The following is a 24,646-nucleotide window of genomic DNA, read 5'->3' as shown; positions in this document are numbered from 1 at the left end:
CCCCCAAAGTGTTAAAGTTATATCAGCTCCGCAACAAAGAAACAGAGTTTATCTTAATTTATCTGTCAATAGGCATGGAAGCACTGGTGAAAAAGTTGAGTTATTCAGTTAAAAGTTACTAAACATTCCATCCAAACCTGTTCCTAAACTTAAAAATGTTTTTAAAGACCCACTCTGTTGAAAATTCTGTTTATGTTGTTTTAACAGGTTCTTGTGGCATTTCCTTTCATGCTACATATAAAGAACATGAATCTCAAAATTGCCTGAGTATTCAAATCAGGAGGAGACGAAGAAATGCTGTTAGAAAAACCCTGTAGCAGTGACTTAGAAGTTAGAATCAGCAGGTCACAAGCTCTCTGCTCTGCTCCATTCTGATGCATCCACCTGCAGACAAACTGATCCATGTACGTCTTTGTTTTCCTTGTCTCAGCTTAAAACTGTATGGCTAGACAACTCCAGTACTGCTTGCCAATTTTGTCGCACCGCTATTGTTAGATTGGGATTACGAAGGGCTGTAAAATAGCATGAGGGAATGTAAATTAGATAGATGATGGGAAATGGGGGACTAGCTTATTCTATTGGTCCTACCAGTAGCGGTTTTAGGTATGGGGATTACGGGTGGTTCTCCGGGGCTCCGATTCAAAGGGGGCGCCGGCTCACTTTTTCACCACTGCTTCAATGCCTATGGACAGAAAAGTTAAGATAAAAACCTGTTTCTTGTTAGTTTCATACGTTTTAATTTTATTTTCTTCGATGTAAAATGATTTAGAATTGTCTTTGACTTTATTTAAAATAATTTAAAGGCACCTTTAAAGTTCTCTTGCTTTATTTTAAGGACATTTTTCTGGAGCATAGTTAAAAATAAAAGTCAATACCAGAAATACTTTTTCACTTTCAAAATGAAGCTGCATTTGTTGACTCAAAATTAAAAATAAAAAGCAATCCGCCAAACCGTGGTTTCTTTTTCTTCTTCTGTGCAGCAAAATTCAGTTCATTAAAATGGATTAACAGAAATGCTTTTTCATTTTCACAATGTAACTGCATCAAATGACTCAAAAAAAAATGTCACTCCTTTAGAACGCTCATTCTGTGACATAATTAAAGCGAAAATGCAAAGAGAGGATTGCATTTTCGTTTTCAAATTCACCCCGCAGAAGTGTAGCAAAACTCAATACCAGTGAGCATTTCCAGGGGGGGGGGGGGGTGACGTCAGTGCTCACTCGGTGTGGCTACATGCTCTGCACGAGCGAAGAATGTCTGATCAGTGCAGCCGGAGTCTTCGTGTTTGTGTGAAGTGAAGGGAAGGGAAGGGTGACTTGTGATGTACAACGCTGTGGAAGACGCTTCAGACCTCACTCCGCCTGACCGTGTCTCCCGGGAGAACCAAGTCTCTGAGCAGAAGACTAGCTTTGAGGCGGCTTTTGAAGGCGGAAGTGCCGCTTCGGGCAGTCCTGAGAAACCATGCAATCATGTGAATTGGTGGTGACCTGCAGTCTTGAGCTACTGTTCTGTCAACCAGGAGTCTCTAGCAATGCCCTTCTGTGCGTTGCTCATGTATTTATCCATGTGCCTGTTTATCTTATCTGCAATGATGCCTAACATGAGATTCCATCTTGTGGAGAGACAAGTTATTGGACGGTAGTTTTATGGTACTGCACCCTTTGAGGGATCCTTCTGGATCAGGATTGTTCGCCCTTTCATTAGTCATTCGGGAAGAGTCCCATTTCTTTGCATTTGGTTAATTTGTGCAGTGAGATTCTTTAGCCAGTAAGCATGTATCATGTGAGGGCCCTGTGCTGTCCAGTTCTTCATACCTGAGACTCTTTGTTGGATGTCTGCCACTGTGATGGTCACTGGATTCTGTTCAGGGAGATTGTTATGTTCTTTTTTTAAAGAGACCAGCCATTCGGCATTGCTGTTATGCTGTTATTTTTACCATATATTTTTCCAGTACTGTTCAGTTTCCATCCTTAGTGGGTCTGCTCAGCTCTTTTGACCCAGCCACTGAGCGTACACTTTTGCAGGTTGAGTTGCCAACAGCCTGTTTATCCATCTGGCTTCACTGTCTCTTGTATACCTTTTTAGGCAGCTGCTCAAGGCCAGGAGCTTTTGTTTGGCAGTTTTCATTGCTTCAAGTATGGGAATCTGGCTGTTTCTCTTAGGTACTTGCTTTTTCACTGTACATCTTTTGGCCTCTGTCAACTGACTCCCATCCCTCCTAGCTGCCTTGATTTTAGCTTCCAACCATTGCTTCCACGGCAGGTATTGTTTTCTCCCATGGTTCCTCTCATAGCCAAGCATCTCAAGGATCACTGCTGCTGAAGTGTTGAGGAAGGGATTGCCCTCAGTGCTTTATTCAAAGTTTCCAGGAGACTTTCAGGTACATCACCTGACCGCTGTAGTGCCTTCCGAAAGTAATCGCCCCCCTTGAACTTTTCAACCTTTTGTAACATTTCAGGCAGCAAACTTGAAGAAATAAAACTAATGTTTTGCAAAGAATCAACAACAAGTGGGACCAAATCATAAAGTGGAGTGAAATTTATTGGATATTTCAAACTTTTTTAACAAAAAAAACAAACAAAAAAATTGGCATGCAAAATTATTGAGCCCCCTTAAGTTAATACTTTGTAGCGCCACATTTCGCTGTGATTACAGCTGTAAGTTGCTTGGGATATGTCTCTATCAGTTTTGCACAATGAGAAACTGAGGTTTTTGCCCAATCCTCTTTGCAAAACAGCTCGAGCTCAGTAAGGTTGGATGGAGAGCGTTTGTGAACAGCAGTTTTCAGTTCTTTTCACAGATTCTCGATTGGATTCAGGTCTAGACTTTGACTTGCCCATTCTAACACCTGCATATATTTATTTGTGAATCATTCCATTGTAGATTTTGCTTTACGTTTTGGATCACCTTCGGAGCACCTTTTTCACATGTTTGGTGTGTCTGCAAGGTGGCTTGTGGCAAAGTTTAAACAACAATTTTTATGGATATCTTTAAGAAATGGCTTTCTTTTTGCCACTCTGCCATAAAGGCCAGATTTGTGCATTACACGCCTGATTGCTGTCCTATGGACAGACTCTCCCACCTCAGCTGTAGATCTCTGCAGTTCATACAGAGTGATCATGGGCATCTTGGCTGCATCTTTGATCAGTCTTCTCCTTGTTTGAGCTGAATGTTTAGAGTCTTTGTAGATTTGCAGTGGTCTGATACTCCTTCCATTTCAAATATTATCAGCTGCACAGTGCTCCTTGGGATGTTTAAAGCTTGGGAAATATTTTTGTTTCCAAATCCGGCTTTAAACCTCTCCACAACAGTATCTCGGACCTGCCTGGTGTGTTCCTTGTTCTTCACGATGCTCTCTGCATTTTTAATGGCCGTCTGACACTATCACAGAGCAGGTGCATTTATACAGAGACTTGATTACATACAGGTGGATTCTATTTATCATCATTAGTCATTTTGGTCAACATTGGATCATTCAGAGATCCTCACTGAACATCTGGAGAGAGTTTGCTGCACTGAAAGTAAAGGGGCTGAATAAGTTTGCACACCCAATATTTAGGTTTTGTATTTGTTAAACAAGTTTGAAATATCCAATAAATTTTGTTCCACTTCATGATTGTGTCCCACTTGTTGTTGATTCTTCACCAAGAATTACAGTTTCATATCTTTATGTTTGAAGCCTGAAATGTGGCAAAAGCTTGAAAAGTTCAAGGGAGCCAAATACTTTCGCAAGGCACTGTACAAGCTCAACAAATTCAAGCTCTAGAGGAAATGTGTGAAGCATTAGCTGCTTGTAATGCTAAACTGACAGCTAAAACGATTGATATGGAAAGTCGCAGTCGGAGAAAAAAACATAAGAATAATTGATCTCCCAGATTCAATAGAGGGACCCAGACCCACGAATATCTTTGCTGACATCCTGGCTGAAGTGTGGTGACTAGATTTTGACATCCCTCCTGAACTGGATCTGGCCCACAGAGCACTCATTACTAAACCGGTACCGGGTGCTGGCCCAGAACGGTGATTATTCGACTCTGAGAGGCCTGCTGGAAGCGAAGGAAACTCCAGTTTCAGGCCTCGCCAATCCAGATATTTGAGGAATACACACCCAAGGTCGCAGAGAAACGCTCCAAGCAGTGATGGCCAAGCCTTTACTTCTTTTGTTACTCTGGGATACCAATGTACCATTTCAGGCAGTCAAAATACTCTAATAATATTATGTGTTTCTCGTACAGGGGACTCTGCTTTCTTGTTATTTACTGTTTAAGATCAATCGGATATTACTACTGCTGGACACTGACTCAACCTAATTTGACCGGAGAGATTGCTGCTGGCGGAGAAGCAGTGAGCATTATTTTACTAAACACTGGAGGGCAAAACCTTGCAATCAAATGCACGTAAATTTGAACTCAGGAAATACATCTACGCAACTCTTATCATTGGAAACTACATAAGTCTTGGATTGGACAAACATTTCACTCTCATTTCAATTTAAAAACAAGGTGCTTTCTGATTGACAAATGTTTCATTCCAGAAATTGTCTACAGTAGAGATTTACCCATAACCTTATCAGATTAAGCTACAAAAAACCTAGACTTCATTTTTAACATAAAACCAAAGAGTTTCAGATCCAACACTTGATGCTGAGAAGCCCTTTGAAAGGGTGGAGTGGACCATCTTTTTTATACCCTTAGACAGCTTGGTTAATTCCATGGATTACTGTATTTTTCTCTCAGTGCCTCAGTCTGCACAAACAACCAACACTCTGCCCCATTCTCATTTTTGGGGAACAAGACAAGGGTGTCCGCTCCCCCCACTATTATTTGCGCTAGCACTAGAAAACCTTTCAACAGCTATATAAGCAATGAGGGTTTTTGATAGTATCGATAGTGCATAAAAAATAAAGTCTTGCTATATGCAGAGCATCTGGTTTTTTATATGAGCAATCCCATAAAAAACACATATATTGACAGTGTTAAAATCCTTTGGTCAGCTATCTGGAAACAAGCTTAAAATTTCCAAAAGTGAATACCAATTTTTCAGGACCATAAGGCGCACATAAAAGTCTTGAATTTTCTCCAAAATATAGGAGGTGCCCTATGAGGTGGTGGGTCTCATGTGTTGTTGTGGGGCATAGAAGAAGACTGCACGAGAATGGGGGAGGGAAGTGTGGCCCTGAATAGCATAGTTTACAACATCGCTGAAGCACAGTTTAGACTGCAAGCTATCAGCTACGCGGAAGAACATGAGAGCAGCTGCAAGAGAATTCAAGATTAATTAATCCATGGTTCACAAGTGGAGGAAGCTGGAAAATGAACTCCGACAAGTCAAGAAGACGCAGCTGAGTTTCCGCGGAAAAAGGCGACTCGAGTGATGGATAACAACCAGCGATCAGCTTGGAGAAGCTTCTCTGCAGTCACCATTCGACTGAGAGCAGTAACGCACAGAGGAAGCTTTTGCTTTCCTTTTATGAAACGTAGTCATCTTTCCATCCGGGCGAGGATTACCGTGCTGCAATGACTTCCAGCAAATTACAATGAACAGATGTTCATCTTCTGCTCACACTGCAGTAAAAAGGTCATTGACAAACACCTCCAGCCCAGCTACATCACCAACATGGACGAGGCGTCATTGACTTTAGACATCCTGATTAATTACACTGCTGAGAAGAATGGGAGCAGTGCAGAAGGATACGCACAACGGAGCATGGCTTTTATTGTTGTTGGAGGCAGCGCCGGGCGAGTTATGCCGCACTTTGTGAATGGATTCGTGAAGCTTGGGTAACGTGTCTGCTTGCACTGCTTTCAAAGTGCCGAAAAGCCGGCATCATTAGTCATTTAGGTCACATTGAATGATTCAGAGATCCTCACTGAACATCTGGAGAGTTTCCTGCACTAAAAGTAAAGTCAAAATGGGAAACACCTTCGAAGGTGGTAGAGAATGAGAGAGCAAATATTTTGTGGGACGTCCAGATCCAGACTGACCGGAGTGTAATGGAGAACCAACCAGACATTGTAGAGCTTGACAAAGAGAAATGGAAAGCTGTTGCTGTGGATGTGGCAGTACCAAGCAACAGAAACATCAGGAAAAAGGAACATGAGAAACTGGAGGAATACCAGGGACTCAGAGATGAACTGGAGAAAGAATGGAATGTGAAGGTGACAGTTGTTCCGGTGGTAATTGGAGCCCTTAGGGCAGTGACCCCCAAGCTGGAGGAGTGCTTTTTTTGTTAAAAATAATAAATGTCCAGAGGCTAAAAGAAGTTTATTGCATCGCTCACTTTTTTTCTCATTGGTGAAGAATAAACAATAATACCTGTTGGTTCCAGGGCTGGCATGGTATCCCCGACCTTGTGACATTTATGTTGCCTTGATAAAGGCGTCCTTTGTCATTGTAACAGGTTGCTGTAAAAACCGCACCAAAAGATAATCAGATGGATTACAATGGCATTTGTGTCAGTTGATGTTTCATAAATGAAGGAATAATAGTTGTGTGATATGTGGGCTGGATCTTTTTACATACTTACTTGTAATTTCATCTTTGCTGAGATCTGAAATGAAAAAAAAGTAAAATAAAGTTATATTTTTGTATGTCAAACAAGTGTTCAGTTCAGTATTGTAAAGTGGGCACCGTGTGATTGAAAAGGAAACGTCAAAAACACCCAATCTTAGTTTTGCTCTGCTTTTAATTTAACTGACAGTAGTTGTTTTCTTCATGGATTAAAACTAGCACTCACTGCTCTAAAAAAAAGGCAAAAAAATTTTGGAAAGTAGCTTGAATTTTCCCACTTTTTTTAACTGTACAACATTTTTTTCCTAAAACTAAAGCATTCACATTCTTTACTTTTAAATTTGGCACCTGGTTTGCTGGATTGGTCTGCATTCATATTGTAGTACATTGCAACAGGGTTCACTTGCAAAACAACTAAACCTTTTGTAAAGTGAACCACAGTTGGCTTGTTAGACTGTTATGTTACATTCACAGCTGCGACGCGAGTTTAAAAAGCCGAGTTTACCATATGGTGTTCACACTGAACAAAAAGGGAGGGGCTTCTTCTACTTTTTCTACTGTGTACTAGCACAGTAACAGTTAGAAGAGGCTTGGTGCAAAATGTCAAAGCGGTGTAAATCTCATGAATTTTGCTCCAGGCTTTTACTTTCACAGCTCTATACCTGAAAGACTTGGTGTCATATAATTCCAGCCGGGCACAAACTGCAATCATTATTTTCTCCTCCATCATTCATTTTCAAACTGCTGATACACCCATGAATTAAAAGGGGGTTGTCATCCATATGGCACTACCAAATCAGGGTCCCTGATTGATTAAAGTTTGACCTGGTTTGACTTGCACAACCACACCCACAGTGCACAAAGACACTAAGACTTAAAGCAGCTTTGTTATCTTACAGTAACTCAGACTTGAATTGTATGCTTTAAAGAGACACTTCAGAATGTCTCATTCAAGTTTATAACTTACCTAAAAAAGGAACATGTGTGCAGGCATCTGGGTCTGCGTGCAGACTTGGTAAAGCTTGACATTTGGGCAGATAATGTGATCCCAAGACAGAGTCAAAGAGCTCTGGCTGAACTGACCGGCTGCCTTCAAGTAGCAACCACTCCTTATAGCAGTACAACTCCTTTACTGCCAGACAGTGTTCTCTGTTTTATGAAAAAAAAGTTATTTGTTTAGTTTATTTAACTGTTTTTTAAATGTATTTATCTATTTTATAAACCCATCAGTTCCATTTAGGACAATTTGTAACACATAAAGTTGAAACAATAACAATGTCAGGCGGGCTACCTGCATACTGGTTTAGGAGCAGGCCCCAACCCTGATGGATTGCAGTTGGGGAAGGAGGAGTGGCACAGCAGTGAGAGCAGGGCAGGGCTGCACAGCGTACTGAGTCCTTCCAGCTCTGTCCACCAGCTCTGTACAAGATACTCCTGCATGTCCTCGGGATCCGAAAGGGAGGCGTTGAAGAAAACCAGAAAATTGTCTTGCAGAACAGTTTGGCAAACCTCTCCACGGTATGCACTGCAGTAGCCAGAGCTGCTTTTAAAAAGCCTGGAAAAGGAAGACACACAGTTTCACCGAATCAGCAAGAAAAAAAGTCAGATTTGAATACTCAAATAAGTGATATTATCTTAAAACAACAACATTTGAGTTGTCTCTGTGAAGGTTCTTATTCATTGAGGTTGTTATCACAGAATTTTGGTTCTTCTGAGCAATAGGAATTTAACTCTCATAGAAGATATTGGTAAATTTCTGAATCTACTTTAATAAGGGGTTGAAAAAAAGTGTATTGCAGAGACCATGGAGGACATTTATGTAAAAACAAAAAATTAGAGATATTTTTTTTTTTTACAGAAATATACAGAATTAGAATTTTTCCATCTGTTATAAGATCAGGTTCTCAAGCTTATCCTGTGAATTCTACTTCCTCCTTGTGCGGCTCCAGAGAAAAGTGCAAGCAGGCGCATCAGCCCAAGCTGAAGTCCTACAGTCCAAAAGTGGGGCGTAACTCGCCCCGCGCTGCGTCCCAGTAAAAGGAGCGAAGGGTGGACAGCTTTTCATTGCAGCCGGCTGGCAGCATGTCTGCATTCACAGCTTGAAGAGAACAATTCTGATTAACCCTTGTGCTATCTTAGATGACCCCACCCTTACTTTGACGTGTTATTCCTATCATGACAAGGTGAATAAAAGTGGAAAGATTTCATGTAATCCATGGACACCAGTGAGGTTCACAAATAATTGAAGAAAAAAGGTTCAGTGCACTGTCTAGTGGGTCTAGATGACCCAACTCCCAATGTTAAAGTGCCTAGGACAGCACAAGGGTTACAAGGCATAAAAAACTATCTTTTTTCTTTTGAAATGCATATGTAGTTCACTCTCTGTGTTAATAAAAAATGATTGAGATACTTGCTGACATATTTGAACCTTTATCAGAAGAGTTATTGAGGCCGGAAGTCCGAATCTGTGAAGATCTTTCTAACTTTTACGAACTGCTGCTGCTCTATTCCCGTGTTCCTGCGCGGTTGAAAGGTTCACTCACTCAGTTCCTGAATACGCCCGCTCAGTTGTCTTTACGGCCTTTCACTATATGGCAGAGATGTAACGCCATACAGCTGCAAACAGGACATTTCTCCCTTGCTGAGCGTTGGAGGTGCGTGGGGGAGGGGCTATGTTTGTACTATGGACAGTCCGGGCATTTCCTCCATACTATTCGGTACGCCCTAAGTATTGGAGCGACCTGATGAGTCGTGTTTTGTCCTTTTCCCCACCCTCATCACCACCTGTAAAAGTCTTGGTGGCACACGCAGGAGCAGGGGAGGACTTTGAGACCAAACTTTCCATTCCTGTTGAGCTCCTGATTACTCCTTAAATGGTTTGGTTACGCACTGAGTTGCTGAACGCTCTGTAAAAATTAATGTGACTGTTTCAGGTAACCACAGTGAACTCATGTGGTTTTATGTAATGGAATCTTTGAAACCTCAGGTTATATGAGATTTTCCTTGGTTATGTAAATGTAACCCAGATGAAATTATGTGCTTTCACTTTAAATGAAATCCTGCACTGTCGCTTTAACTGAAATCTGGCATTGTAGCTTGGCCGGTTCCCTTGCACTGTGCAAATACCATGAGACTCTGATAGTCCAACGTTTTAAAGGCATGTCAAACCGCCAACAAGAGTGCATGCATAGGGGAGCTGGGCTGCGTACCGCTGCGCCAGGCTAAGCTTTAACTGAAAGACCCGACATATCAATCCTGTTTTTGCCGGTTTCATGACAAACGTCAGTTTATTAGATTGGTGTTTATTATCTGAAGCCAGGAATTGAATCAGCGCAGTTGAGCAAATTGTGAACTGCTTGTTAAATAATTATTGTTGAATTATGAAATATGTGAGTCCTCTTGAAATGCATTGAAATGAAATTGTTGAATATCATTGGCATTGAATTTGGATTAAGGAAATGTTGTACAACTATGGATTATGCACCTAAGATATTGCCTTTTTGTAGTTTCCTCCTGAATATGAATTGCATATGCCTCTGTTTATTAGGTTAACTAAGGAGGTTATGTGAATGTGCCTTCATTTGATAAAAGGAAAAGATTTTGTATTTATTATCACCTTTATGACAGGCCAGGTTGCTTGACTGGTCGTTTGACAGGTCGTTTGATGAGCCGCTCAACTAGAGTGCTGGGCAATGTTATTGAGCGGGGTGTTCTACCACTTCTGGAAAGAAAAAGGGTAAACCCTCTGCAGTTGGTAAGCTAAAAAGGAGCCCTAATCCTGATATGGATTCTGCCTCTTCACTACAAGTGCGGTGGGAATTTTTTCTAACCCTGTACACATCCAATAAACCAGCTGTAGTGCCTTTTTCCAAAAGGAGTTTTACAAACTCTTTTATAATTTGATAAAGAAGGTACCTATAACCTACAAAAAAAAAAAAAAGAAACAAAAACAGAAGGGGCAAAACAAAACTGAAAAGATTTACACAGGTGACGGAGTATTTCCCATTACATATTTTCCGGCCTCGTTTCATTTTACTGTAGCAAAACAACAATAAAGTGTCCATTCCTTTTGTTGACAGATGAAAACGTAAGCTGCACAGCCTTCACAATAAAACCGCACACCATACTACTTCAAGGTCACCCTTGTGTCTAAGAATAACTCTTAGAAAATTAGTTTAAACATTTATTATGTTAATTCTATTAAAATCAAAGGGAACATTTTTAAAAAAGATTTGTTTTTTTTACAATAGTTTATAAATAAATAAAGAAGTCACTTTTTTCTTTTTTAATTTTGATTTTAAAAACGAATGATATATGGATTAGTTATGCCCCAATAATAAGAAGGGACAACAACAAAGCAGCCAATAACATGCAGGTTGATAGCCCAAACTAGCGTTAGTGTAACAAAAATAGGCGAGCAATATTGCAGGAATCCAGCCGTAAAGTTTAGTGCCAGATGGCAGGTCAGACGATGAAATATAAAAACGTACAACAACAACTATTTGTCTGCAAGAGGAGGATTTAGAATTTGAGCTGAAAATGTGAGACTTTAGCTTCATGCCTGAGCTTTTTCAAATGTCCTGTTTTCATCTGCTCCTGATCTGACGCGATTTGAATGAAAAAATACTCAGAAGCACAGTTTTAATCTTAAATTATTTATATATGTCTTTTATTATGAGGAAAATGTATCAAGAATGTGGTAAAAACACTATTTTCATTGGAATGGGTCTTCAAGCCTGATAAAGGCTAAAGATAAAGTTAAAGCCGGGATAAAGAAAAATTGAGACCAACAAAAAAACAATTTCCTTAGTTTTTCCTCAATTTTTCCTATATGTTTGTCTTTTACAATCACATTTAAAATCCCAAAATGTGCAATATGCTTTGCGAATCTTTAAGCTTATTTATGCACTTTACAAAGAAATCTCAATTTTTAAGGGTTTATAAATCTGAAAAAAAATAACTTGTACTTTTACATGTACATTATCAATTTAATTCTAAAAAGTTTTCGGTAAATCTAACATTTTGAACAGATTTTGCACTGTCAGGCGCATGTGTTTGTTCCAAAACAGATCCATAATAAGGGTAATTTGCCTTACCTCCACTCTAATGGGAAGTTGCAGTATCCAGAGGACACGGGTTGGACAAGAACAGGTAGAAGTAGAGGCAAGAAGAAGGTTGATGGCCACATGTAGAAAAAGAAAATTATACAAACACAATCACCAGGATGCTTCTCTCTGCAACTCATAGCTTACGAACCAGTAAACTGGAAGTGTGTGTGGTCAGGTCCTTATAAATATGTGTGAGTGAGAGAGAACCCAATCTTTTGTTATTCTTGCTGTTTTAAGACGACTCTAATCAGGGATTTTCTTTTGGGTGGTCACCCAAATATGGCAGTAAGACAACAGCTGCACTCACACAGAGGAGATAATACAATTAACAGCTAAAACAACAATGTTTAGGCTCTGAAAACAGCTCATTCACTAACAAACACTACCTTCTTAGTCAGATCTTTATATACCTGCAACTGTGACTCCTGCAGTTGCTTTGACCGTGTTGGCTCCACCACTGTGTCTGTTTGAAGCCATACAGGTGTAGAGAGCATGCTTCACCACTGTCACTTTCAGAACAGACAGAATGACATCACCCACTATGGTTTCTTCCACCGATGCACCTGAGATCTAGAAAAATAGAGGAAGAGAATTACTTCATTACTTTGTTCCATCACATGCAAATTCAAGTTATGGAACAATAAATTCAAAGTTTAGTAAAGCATCAATACATTCAAATGTTAAAAGACACCCTTAGCAAAAAGTAATACAACTGAAGTTTATTTTGTTAAGTATACTTGAGTATAAATATAGCAAGTATACTACAGATCATGTATGTGGTGTATGAAGTGTGCTAACTGAATACTTCTTTAGACTAATCTGGAACATTTTACGTTAATATATAGATAGCACAGTAAATAAAAAGTAAACTTTAAGTAAACTGCGTCACTTTTAATATAGATTAAGTACAGTACATTTGTAGTACACTTCAATTGACTGCTTTTTGCTAAAATGGTCCCCAGAGGTATTAACAATATCATTATGCCTTTTTTAGGCAAAATAAAAAAAACTTGTGATCTTTTCTAGGACATATTTTCTTTAGAGCAGCAGAAGTTCTTTATAAATGCGCTTCTCATTTGTGGGTGCAAGGTGTTGGCACGGCGCAAGCCTGTTCCCATTTGGCATTAAACTCTCTCCTGCTTGCTTACAACCCCTCACAACCCCAACCTAACACTACTGGTGCAACAAAAATGGTGAGCAATATTGGAGCTATCCTGCCATACACTTTTGAGCCAGATGCCAGCTCAGATGAGGAAAAACGAAGACTTTGTAATTGTCACCACCTGTCTTTAGGACAAGCTCACTCCTACCCACTAAAATATATTGACTAAAACAGCTGCCAAAAAAATCTGATGCCAAAGTCTTTTTAATCATAATCACACACATATAAAGTACACATTTAAAGGGGTTGTAATCCCATCTGAGATAATCACCCTACGACCCAGACCAAGACATGTGATGTGAGTTGATGGCAACAGCATTCAGGAAATTTTTACTTGTTTTTCTGTTCAGAGCAACACTTAAAATCAATCAATGAATTTTGATCGTGAGCAGTTTTTCTTTGGCAGCATTGTCAGCTTTATTATCGTGACAGCTAATGTGTATTATCAGCTCAATCTGAGACATTCGCTTCAACCCCATCACCACGATTGGTGATTTGAACAAAGAAGATCCAATCTGACATTGAAGTTTAAAGCACATTAATGTTCTGTAAGTAGGCTCACAAATTAGGCAAAACGAGCAAAAGCTCATTGTCTGATGATTTGTAAATTATGTTGTTCTGCATAAACTTTCTTCTAGGAAATGAAGAGTTTATAGAAGGATTTATTCTGGCTTGTACACAAGGGTTGTGTTTGAATTCCTCACTACTTTGTGCATTATTATGTAGGGCTGTCTGAATCTACAATTCCCAAATCCAGTGCCCTAGAAATTTCCCAGAAATCTCTGCAAAATATCATGCTTGATATCTTGGCGGTGGGGAGTCAGGTTTGAGCGCCTGGGTTGGTTGGGGGTGCCGCATGGCCCGGAAAAGTTTGGACACCCTTAACCTAGAATGTTTCCATTTGCGCCATATTGAAACCTCCATATTGTGAAAATCTGAACAAAAGGCATATTGTGAGGAACCTTTATTGTAGTTTTCCTAAAATGCAGAAAACATTTGTAAAATCAGCTTGTGCAGTTGAGGACACTTCACCCATCCAACCATCCATTTTCTGAACCTGCTTTATTCCTGGTTGGGATCATGGGGATGATGGAGTCAAACCAGCTACTGAAGGGCAACAGTGTGGTATACACTGGACAGTTCGCCAGGCTTTCATAGAGAACAAATTAATCAGAAAACATGACAATAAAAGGCACAGTGGTTAGCGCTCTTGCCTCAAAGCAAAAAGGCCCAGTTCAAGTCCCAGCTGGGACTGTGTGGGGTTTGCATCTTCTCCCCATGCATGCATGGGTTTCTCTCCAGGCACTTGTGACTATAAATTGCCCCTAGGTGTGAATGGACGTGTGATTGTGGCCCAGAACAATTAATTAAGTGCACGTAAGAAATGATACGTGTTGTTCAAGGTGGGTGAATGGTTCACAAAGTGAATGGTACTTTTTTGTCAATTGTCCTCAAAGCCTTTTTGTACTGCGTCCTAACAATGTGGGAGCAGTCATGCTGCTTAATCCGAGAACATTTACGGTGTATTAGGAGGGGAAAAGTCTGTAGGTTTTGAGACCTAAACCTTGCGCTTTGTCTGAATTCAGACTGCTTCTCAACAAGACATTTGTGTTTCAAACCAAAGCTTATAAACAAAAGCCTGTGACTAAAGATCTCTCTTCAGTCAGAATTACAAAGTCGAGGCAAAGCAATGACAGAGTCCTGCGATTTGCAATCCTTGTTGGGATAGTTCACTTACTCAAACTTTATATTTCGCTGACCAATTTTGAATGTCTGTATTGACATAAGGTACAACACTTTTTACTTGCTACTTTGGTACAGCGGAGGCATGCTGGAAGGCAGTTACTAAGGAGGCCACAGCTATGAAGGTACGATGATAAGTGTTTATGAACTATAGATTGTGAACAGTCAGACTGAGGAAACTCAGAGCGAACTGAAGCTCAGTCCGATTGGGGAAAAAACGAGACCACCTGGAAAGATGGGTCTGAGATCAGTTTCTGGTCATGTTTGAGTTCATTTATGAAATATTTAAGTTTCTGTCACTGAGCCCAGTCTCCTGTATTTTGGGTTCTACACCACCAATTCCTGATACTGTGGCTGTGGTTGCCAGGAATCAAACCCCTGACGTTTTAGCTGGGACACAACTTTCCACAGTCACACAACATTGCTACATGCTGTATTTGTTTGTATTTGTATTTTGTCTTTTGTATTTGTTCTTTTTTATGCCCTATGTTATCTTTAATGTTCCTCAATGATGGTTGAATGTACATGAGTTACCAAACTGAAAAGTTTTTTTTTTCTGTCAAGTATTTAGTGTGTCCATGAACTAGTTTTCCTAAACCTAAACTTTTTCATTGTTTTGAATTGTTTTGTTTTATACTGAGGACAAAGTAAATATTCTCCATTTAAAGGTACTGTTATGTTTGTACAAAGAAAACTTGTTAATAAGAAAGTATAAAACACCTACAACGCGTTAAAAATGTTCTATGACTAAAATATAATGTTGGTATTATAGCCATTGGCAATCTTAAACCTAATCTGCAGTAACTTGTGTAACCCGGTGGTAATTTTATTTAAAATAAATAAATAAATAAAGTGAAAGATTATTTTTCTGGTATGGATGTAACTATTATTTTGAGTAAATAATAGGGTTTGGGTTTATATTGTTTTTAAATGGTAAAGGAAAAGAAGAAAAAAAAGGTGTAATCTCATTTAGTTTATTTCCTTGTATGATTTTGATTATAGACCTTTTTCACACTTCCGCATTTTTCGACCGGAAATACGTCAATGACATGTAAAACAACTTCCTGTTAGCATAGCGGCACATATGAAGAATGGCAGAGTCGAAGAGTTGCAGTTTCTGTTGTGTTCCAGGCTGTTCGTCTTCCAACCAAAAACAGCCCGGCCTTTCATTTCATTATTTTCCTATTGATCCAGACCTGAAACCCAAATGGATATAGGCGATCCGAAGAGAGGAAGGGCATAGTTTTAATGTAAACACAGGTAGCACCGTCTGCTGGCGGCACTCACTAACTTCGCTCCGGATTGTGGTGCGGCTGCGCCGTTCGTCGCCTGAAGAGTGGTGTCGTCCCGAGTATTTTCCCTTGGAAAAACTTAACTGCTCCTTTGAGAAGGGAGTCAGTATATGACAGAACCTCAAACGCCAGTCTATGCAGCTGTGCTGTGAAGATAGCAACATGGTGGCTAAGCTAAGGCAGTAAATGGATCACAACTACGTGACACACCCACCTGCAGGTAAGGTTGTTCATGTGTTTGGTTAAAGTTAGTCAACTATGTGTACCGTTATTGGATAAATGCATTTTCTACCTGAACAAATTAATATTTATAATAAAAGCTGTTCACGCTCTCATCTATTTTAATTACATGTATTTAATTAATTGAGTATTTTGTCATTTTGTATTTTCCTTAACAAAAAAATAAATAAATGAAACATATTTGTACTTAAATAGTTAACATACTTTTCAAAACATGATTACTGTGTTGTGTTGAAAGGTAGCAAAAATATGTTAAGACTGGTTTTTAATTTCTTTATCTTTCCAGGTGCTCTGGATGAGGCTTTGGATACATCCATGACTTAGAAGCCAAGTTCCTTTGCTGCAGCCAGGAGACGATGTCATGGCGGACAGTTAGTGTTCCCACATATTCTTAAAATCTAATTAAATATAATTGTTATATTCTTTATATTTTTCTGTTGAAATGTGACTTTGACTTCACAAAAAAAATTAGATGAACAAATAAAACAATTTTGGTCAAAATTGTGCCTCATTTAATTTTTTGGTATGCGTAACAACTGATTATTCACAACACAAATAACATCAAACATTTACAATAAAAATAACATTACAGATCATTAACAGTAAGGCAGAAGGCTCAACTGATTGTTAAAGACAAGATAAGTGTAATTTAAGGTATGCATTCATGCATTTGCCATAATAATATATATCCAAGTTCTCTTTCATTCCATCTCAGAAACCCCAAACACAGACATGAGAGGTTGGGGCTGGACCTGGCATAATCTGCTTCCAGATGCCATCAGATATGGATCTGGCTGTGGTCCTACACAAGAGAAACACAAGATTATTGGTCACACACAAAAGTTAGACATAAGTGCATAACTACATTTAAATTTAATTCATTATATCTGCTGTAACCATAATTTGGTTAGTCATAAGATTAGAAAAAACAACTTAACTTGCTCACAAAGCAACAAAAAGTTAAATGAATCACCTGTATATGCCTTGTACAGTGTGGACCTCAGACCGTCCCTGCCAACTGTTTTGGGCTTTTGCACCACCAGCTCACTAACCGGTTCAGGATGGAATCCCTTAGAAGTAAAAGGCAAAAAGCAATTACAGTCTGCAGTCACTACTGGGGGTGTTTTTATAATAATTTACAGTTGTTATGGATACACATCCGTTCTAAAATCCTAATGACAATTTTATCACAAACCCACCTGTGTTCTAGGTCTGTGCCATCTTTGCAAGCCACTCGTGCAGGCCAGGGTGGGTGGAGCAGCCTGCAAACCAGCTGTGAATAATGTGCGGTCTGGAACAGGATGGCAACTAAGTGATTGCAGAATCCTTTAGCAGCCACACAACTGCAGAAGAAAGCTTTCAGGTTGGCACATTCTGCATCCAGTGATATCTAGACACAATAAATTAAATAGGTTGAAATTAAGACATACTTATGTTGCTACATCAAAAGAGGAGCATCGAGAGTAATTGGTGTGCAGAGCTGCGTACATAGAGCAAATATGATTACATTTCATCTATGTTCAATGTTATTTTATTATATAAGTATCAAAAAAGAGGACATGTCCAGGAAAAGAGGACGTGTGGTCACCCTAGTTTCAGAAAAATAATACTAATAGTAAGTGAAGAAAGTGCCGCAACCGCAGAAAAAAGAATGAACGCGCATCCGGGCACCTTAGCATTTCTTATTTACAGCTTCACCAAATTTTTGGGTGTTATGTTAATCTCATGCCTTTTCACTTAAACATACACACAACATATTCACTGCGATGTGTTATGCCTTATATTACAAATTAATAACGCCAAGATTTACAGTTGACATAAACAGAGTTACCGGTGATGCGGCTATGGCTAAGCTAGCTGAAGCTTACCTTGGTAATGGTGGATAAACTCTTCGTGGAGGAAATTATATCCCTTAACTTTGTTTCCTTTAGTGGACGAATGCATCTTCACACTCTTCATCACATCGGTGCTGGTGAACTTCGGAACACAACTCAAGCTCTTTAAAAACACACTAGGCTCTGCCATTCCTCCGCCAGCGAAGCACAAACCGGAACTAGGTTTACACGTTGATGACGTATTTCCGGTATTTGCGAAAAAGGTCTATTGGTTCATTTATAAGTCCCTCGTTTTAGCCAATTGTGATTGGCTCTGGAGACGTGAGGGGGCGGGGTCAAGGAGGAAAGAAGAACGGAGGAGAAGAAGCGGAGAAAGTTCGAGAAGGTGGACGGCGAAGGATTTTTTCCCTCCAGATCTGCGGGAGAGAAGCCTGAGTTTTCGGAGAGACAAAAAACCGGGACACAAACGAAGATATTTGAACGGAGAGTTCAGAAGAAAATCTTGGCTTTTGAGTCGAGGAACGGCGGGTGAGCTGGAAGCGAGCGAGCCGTTGTCTGGGTCGGAGAAGACGGCGCGGGAGTCGGGAGCGGAGGCTGCTAAGCTAGTGTGCATCACGATGGATCATATTGAGGCGAAGTAGTCGTGTTTTCTGTTATCCTTGGATCCAACTGGTGAATTTCAACGCACTCAATGTTTTGCAAGAGAAGCAACAGGCCTGCAACGTTTTTGTTCTTTTGCTTTTGAGGTGCCGGTACCGTGAGTAAACTGAACTGTGTGTGTGTGTGAAAAGGTTTCAAACGGGTAAAACTGTTAATGTTCCACAGTTGTTAAAGGTATACAGTGACTTTAACTAAACAGTAGTAATATCTGGGAAACTTTTATTTTGTGACATTTATTTTGTAAATTGAGTTGAAAACAAGTGTTTACCTTTGTTTAGATTAGGCCAAAAGGGGACATTTTGAGTATATTTTAGGGTAACTGGTGTAATTTAATTTTATACATTTTTCACTTAATTGGAGTGGTTTATATTTTTTGTTGGGGTATCAATTTATATTTTATTTACCAAATTATTATAATTTATTAAACAAAGCCTTTACAAAATTTGGCTAAATATTGAAAGATCTCTGGAGTCTCTTTATTTTCTTATTAGGAGACACGCTTTGATTTATCAGGTGCAGTTTTTCTGGTATCCACCTGGACATTGTTCGAACCCAAGCACCCACCCTTCTACTCTAAACTAACAGGAGGGCTCCACGGGTGTTACATAAAATTGGAGGCACTGCTGGGATACTTTTTTGCTTTAGTCCATAACTGGATTAAAATTAACTTGTAAGTAGTTTTAACATTAATATTGACCCAGAGATCTAAATATTTGTCCAATAAATAAAAAATAAAAAACCTGTTGTGTACAATCAATTTAAAAAAAAAAAATCTTGATTGAAACTTTGAATTTAGCATATTAAAGCTGAATTAATATTAACGCCTACCAAATTTATTCTAACAAGTGACACGCACAACCTGGGGATGGCTCAGTTGAAGAACTGGTGTGTTGGAGAAGGCCTGGATCCAATGAAAGCCCTGCTGGTTAAAGATGTACCTCCAGAAGTGGATGTGGGTTTCATTGAAGAAACGCTACAGACTATCAAAGCCCTTGGAAGAGTCCAAGTGAGAGGGAGAATATATGACCCTCAGTCCCAAAGTTTAACTGTGCTATGTGAGTGCAAAGAGAAAGTGAACACAGCAGCTATTCCACTTGATGTCATGTCCGAGGGGTCTGATGCGGCATGGAGAATCTTTGGACCCTCTGAGCTTGAGGAAGAATTACAAAGTCACCTAGTCGGAGATGGTCAGACAGAGCCACAATCTGCTTCCAGTTTTCAGTCACCACTGCAAGCATCTACTCCTGAAGCGATCATCAGGGCTGTGGGGGATATTCTGCAATGACAAATAAACCTGCAAATAATGACAACAACATGTATAGAAGACTGCGCATATTTTCAGGGGTTATACCCACACCTACTGGAGAAGAACAGTTGGAGAACTGGGTTGAACAAGCCAGACTCATGATTGAAGAAAGTGAGCGTCCAGAAAGAGAAAAGAAAATGAAGATCATGGAAAGTGTAAAGGGTCCTGCGCTTGAAATACTGCAGGCTGTACGTTTCAACAACCCAGCTGCAACTTCTAGCGACTACGTTGACATTCTTGAGACCGCGTTTGGCACCCCTGAAAGTGGTGAAGATCTATATTTTGCCTTTAGAATGTTGTGTCAACATCCTAATGAGAGACTCTCCGAGTTTCTGAGACGCCTCGAAAGAGTTCTCAACAAAGTGGTGAAAAGGGGCGGACTCCCTCCATCAGCAGCAGACAAAGCACGTCTGGATCAACTCATCAAAGGGGCCATCAGATCAGATCTCATGATCCTAAACCTCGGATTAAGAGATCGTAGAGACAGTCCTCCCACATTTATTGAACTCTTAAATAAAATACGTCTGGAGGAGGAACATGAAGCTTCTCGTCGCAGACTGCTCCCACCAAAGCCAGTCTATGTCAAGAACACATCTTTGACGCTTGACCCCGAAAACTCAGAACTGAAAAAGTTGAAAGCTGAGGTTCATCAGCTTCGAGCACTAGTAAGTGAACTCTCTCTACCTTCTGCCAAGACAAGTCCTGCTTCTGCGGGTGCTCTACCACCAGTTACTCCCGTGGTGGAGAGCTCTGAAGACAAAAATATTCAAGCACTCAAGAAAGAGGTTTTAAATCTTAGTAAGCAAGTCTCTGTAATGTCAGTGAAGTCAAAGTACTGTGATGCTCCTGAGCCGTGTCAACAGGAAATGCAGGCAAGACCTATGCAGCAAAGGTCCAGAGACTTCAGTGATTTCTTCTGTTATCGGTGTGGTGAGGATGGGCACTATGCAAATAAGTGTGTTGCTCCCGAAAACTACCAGAAAGTTATAAAGAAACTACTGCAAGCTAAGAGAAAGACTAAACCAAACCAGACATCTGAGGAAAAGACGAGAACAAAGACCACCCATGCAAGTGTAAGGAGAAGCTTTGTAAATGCTCCAATCAGCCGCTTGCCTGGTGGGCTGGTGGGACCACCCTCCACTGTTCAAGTGAAGATCAATGGCAACCCCTGCACTGCGTTGATGGACAGTGGCTCTCAAGTTAACATCATTTTCGACAGCTGGTACACGAAACACCTGCGTGATATCCCACTTAATCCTCTAACTGGTTTAGCCATCTGGGGACTGAGTGAGTCAGAGAGCAGTTACCCTTACAAAGGCTACATTCAAGTTGACTTGGAACTGCCAAAAAAGTTGAAGTCCAAAAAAGTTAACTCTGTTCCTGTCCTGGCCTTGGTGTGTCCTGATCCACGTTGCTCTGAGACAATTCCTGTCTTGATCGGCACAAACGTTCAGGGTTTCCAACCTTTGAAGCTGGGAGACACTGAGAAAGTATACTCAGTAAAAGTTCAGGTGCAAGAGAAAAGCCATTTACCTGTCCCTACAGCTACATACAAAACTGGCATTGACAATTTGCCTGTAGCTGAAGTTAAGTGGTCTGGACCAGGTCCCCTCATTATTCCTCCTGGCACTGAACAAGTCATAATTTGTAAAGTCAAACAGAAATGAGACATCGGAGACAGCATCCTCATTACTGAAGGGCCCACTCACCTGCTCTACCATCAAGTGTGCTGGTCCAGCCTACAGTCTTGTTCTCCAAGAAGTTGGACCCTAATCAGTTCTTGGTGCTCCTTCGTAATGAATCCTTGAAGCAAACAGCCATTCCAATGGGCACAGTAATTGCTCACCTACATGTTGCTGACATGGTGACCGATTCACCAAGCTCCAGAGTGGAAACCATTCCAACTATTGACCCTTCTCTATTTGACTTTGGTGATTCTCCAATAAAAAAAGAGTGGAGAGAGAGACTCAGCCAGAAGCTAGCCAAGCATGCCAATGTGTTCTCTACTGAAGAGTGGGATGTTGGTTTAGCAAAGGGGGTCAACCATCGTATCCGTCTAAGCGATGACACTCCTTTCAGAGAGAGGTCAAGACGCATTGCTCCAGCTGATTTGGACGATCTCAGGCGGCACCTGCAGGGTTTACTGGCTGCTGGGATCATAAGAGTCGAGAAGTCCATACGCTTCCCCGATTGTACTGGCTCGTAAAAAGAATGGTCAAATTTGCATGTGTGTCGACTATCGCACTTTAAACCGCAGAACTATACCTGATCAGTATACTGTTCCACGTATTGATGATGCTCTTGACTGTCTGTCAGGCAGCAAGTGGTTTTCAGTGTTGGATCTTTGCAGCGGATACTATCAAATCCCAATGGCTGAAGAGGACAAAGAGAAAACCGCCTTCATCTGTCCTCTAGGATTTTTCCAGTTTGAGCGGATGCCGCAGGGGATCACAGGGGCTCCTGCGAAATTTCAAAGACTGATGGAAAAGGCAGTCGGAGACATGCACATGCTCGAGGTCATCGTCTACTTGGATGATCTCATTGTGTTCGGCAAGACTCTAGAGGAACACGAGCAAAGGCTCATCAAGGTCATCACTCGTCTAGAAGAGGCTGGGCTCAAGCTGTCTCTGGACAAGTGCCAGTTCTGCCGCCCACAAGTCACCTATGTGGGGCACATTGTGTCTGAGCGGGGCATTTCAACAGACCCAGCCAAAGTGGAAGCTGTGACACGGTGGAAACAACCATGTGATCTTCCTTCCCTGCAGTCTTTTCTGGGGTTTTGTGGATACTACCGCAGATTTATAAAAATTACTCCCTCATTGTTCGGCCACTCACTGAGTTTTGCAAAGGGTATCCACCCACTCAAAAGAGGAGAAAATCTGTTACTTTGCCAGATAAGAGCTACTTCAAAGTCAATGAGCCTTTTGGTGACAGATGGGATCAGTTCTGTACCGAGGCATTTCAAAAGATCATTCAGTGCCTCACAAATGCACCTGTACTGGCATTTGCTGATCCTACCAAGCCTTACGTCCTTCATATTGACGCTAGTTTTCATGGGCTCGGTGCGGTTCTTAACCAAGAGCACCCTGACGGTTTAAGACCAGTCGCCTTTGCAAGCCGCAAGCTAAGTGCCTCAGAGAAGAACTACCCAGTACACAAGCTTGAGTTTTTGGCGCTCAAGTGGGCTGTGGTAGACAAATTTCACGACTATCTGTACGGAGCCCAGTTTACCGTAAGAACTGACAACAAGCCACTTATGTATATTCTTACTACTGCCAAGCTCAATGCGACAGGTCACCGCTGGCTCTCTGCACTCTCAATTTACAATTTTACTTTGCAGTACAGGCCTGGCTCCAGAAACATCGATGCAGATGCCTTGTCACGAAATCCCCTTTCTACAATGTTAGACGGCTGGCAAAGTATACCACCTGAAAGCGTAAAGGCTCTGTGCAAGCAAATCAAGTGCCGCGAAACTCTTGAGGAGTCTACCATTGTTGCTGAATCTCTTGGAGTGTCACCTGATGGGTTGCCAGAGTGTTTTGTTAACCCAGTTCGGTTAGAACTTGGTTCACTGACTCGGTTTAGTCACCAAGACCTTGTCAGAGCCCAAGACACTGACCCCACTATTGCTCCAGTCAAACAGACTCTGAGTGGAGGTCCATCAATTCCAAGCACAGACAACCCAAATTCAGTCCTACTGAGCAAAGAAGCAAGCAAGCTTGTTATCCAAGACCAGTTACTATACAGAAAAGTGGAGAGAAAAGGAACTGAAGTAAAGCAGCTGATACTGCCCAGAGAATTTGTCCCAATGGTTTTGAGGTCTTTACACGATGAGTCTGGTCATTTGGGCATGGACAAAACCATTGAACTTATTAGGGATCGGTTCTACTGGCCAAAGATGGGAGCTGAGATTGAGCAGTACATAAAGAATTGTGGCAGATGCATCACTCGTAAAGCTTTTCCACAAAGAGCTGCTCCCTTGCACCATATTACCAGCCAAGGCCCTCTAGACCTTGTCTGTATCGATTTTCTGTCACTTGAGCCAGATTCACAAGGTTTTGCAAACATCTTGGTAGTGACAGATCACTTTACTAGATACGCTCAAGCTTTTCCTGCTAAAGACCAAAAAGCGACAACAGTGGCTAAAATTCTGTGTGAAAGTTACTTTGTGCATTACGGACTCCCTGCCCGCATACATTCGGATCAAGGGTGTGACTTTGAAAGCAAATTAATTAAAGACCTTCTGAAAATGCTGGGTGTTCGCAAATCAAGAACATCTCCTTACCATCCTCAGGGAGACCCGCAACCAGAGAGATTCAACCGAACACTCTTGTCAATGCTTGGCACTCTTGACCCAAGACAGAAACTAAAGTGGAGTCAAAAGATCAGTCATTTAGTCCACGCCTATAACTGTTCTCCAAATGATGCAACAGGTTACTCACCTTACCTGTTAATGTTTGGCAGAGAAGCTCGCTTACCAGTCGACATTTGTTTTGGTGTGACTGATGACAATCAAAGAACCAAGTCTTATCATCAGTATATTGAAAAGCTCAAGCAAGATCTTGAAAGAGCTTACAGCCTTGCTACAGAAACAGCAGACAAGAACCATAAAAGAAACCAGAAAGCTCATGATAAGCATGTCAAAGAGCAAGTTCTCAGCAAAGGAGACAGAGTGCTGTTGAGAAACTTTGGAATTACCGGCAAACACAAGTTAAAATGCAAATGGAGGTCTTCACCATATGTTGTGGTGGAGAAGCTACCCAACTTACCTGTCTACAAGATCAAGCCAG

The 24,646-nt window shown here is 40.8% G+C and overlaps 1 protein-coding gene across 2 annotated transcripts in view; it reads right to left on the bottom strand.

Moving 5' to 3' along the window:
• Positions 1 to 24,646, bottom strand: part of musk (muscle associated receptor tyrosine kinase) — a 61,078-nt gene that overhangs the window by 10,092 nt on the left and 26,340 nt on the right. For both annotated transcript variants that reach the window (XM_011481962.3, XM_020707816.2), the window contains exons 7-12: positions 12,029 to 12,188; positions 11,607 to 11,613; positions 7,802 to 8,065; positions 7,478 to 7,659; positions 6,527 to 6,550; positions 6,316 to 6,404 (exon numbers count right to left, since the gene is read on the bottom strand). In XM_011481962.3, coding sequence (XP_011480264.1) covers positions 6,316 to 6,404; positions 6,527 to 6,550; positions 7,478 to 7,659; positions 7,802 to 8,065; positions 11,607 to 11,613; positions 12,029 to 12,188 — 726 coding nt within the window. The remainder of the gene's footprint in view (positions 1 to 6,315; positions 6,405 to 6,526; positions 6,551 to 7,477; positions 7,660 to 7,801; positions 8,066 to 11,606; positions 11,614 to 12,028; positions 12,189 to 24,646) is intronic.

Source organism: Oryzias latipes, chromosome 12 (genome assembly GCF_002234675.1).
Source record: "Oryzias latipes chromosome 12, ASM223467v1".
NCBI lineage: Eukaryota > Metazoa > Chordata > Actinopteri > Beloniformes > Adrianichthyidae > Oryzias > Oryzias latipes.
This window is presented reverse-complemented; position numbering and strand designations above follow the sequence as displayed.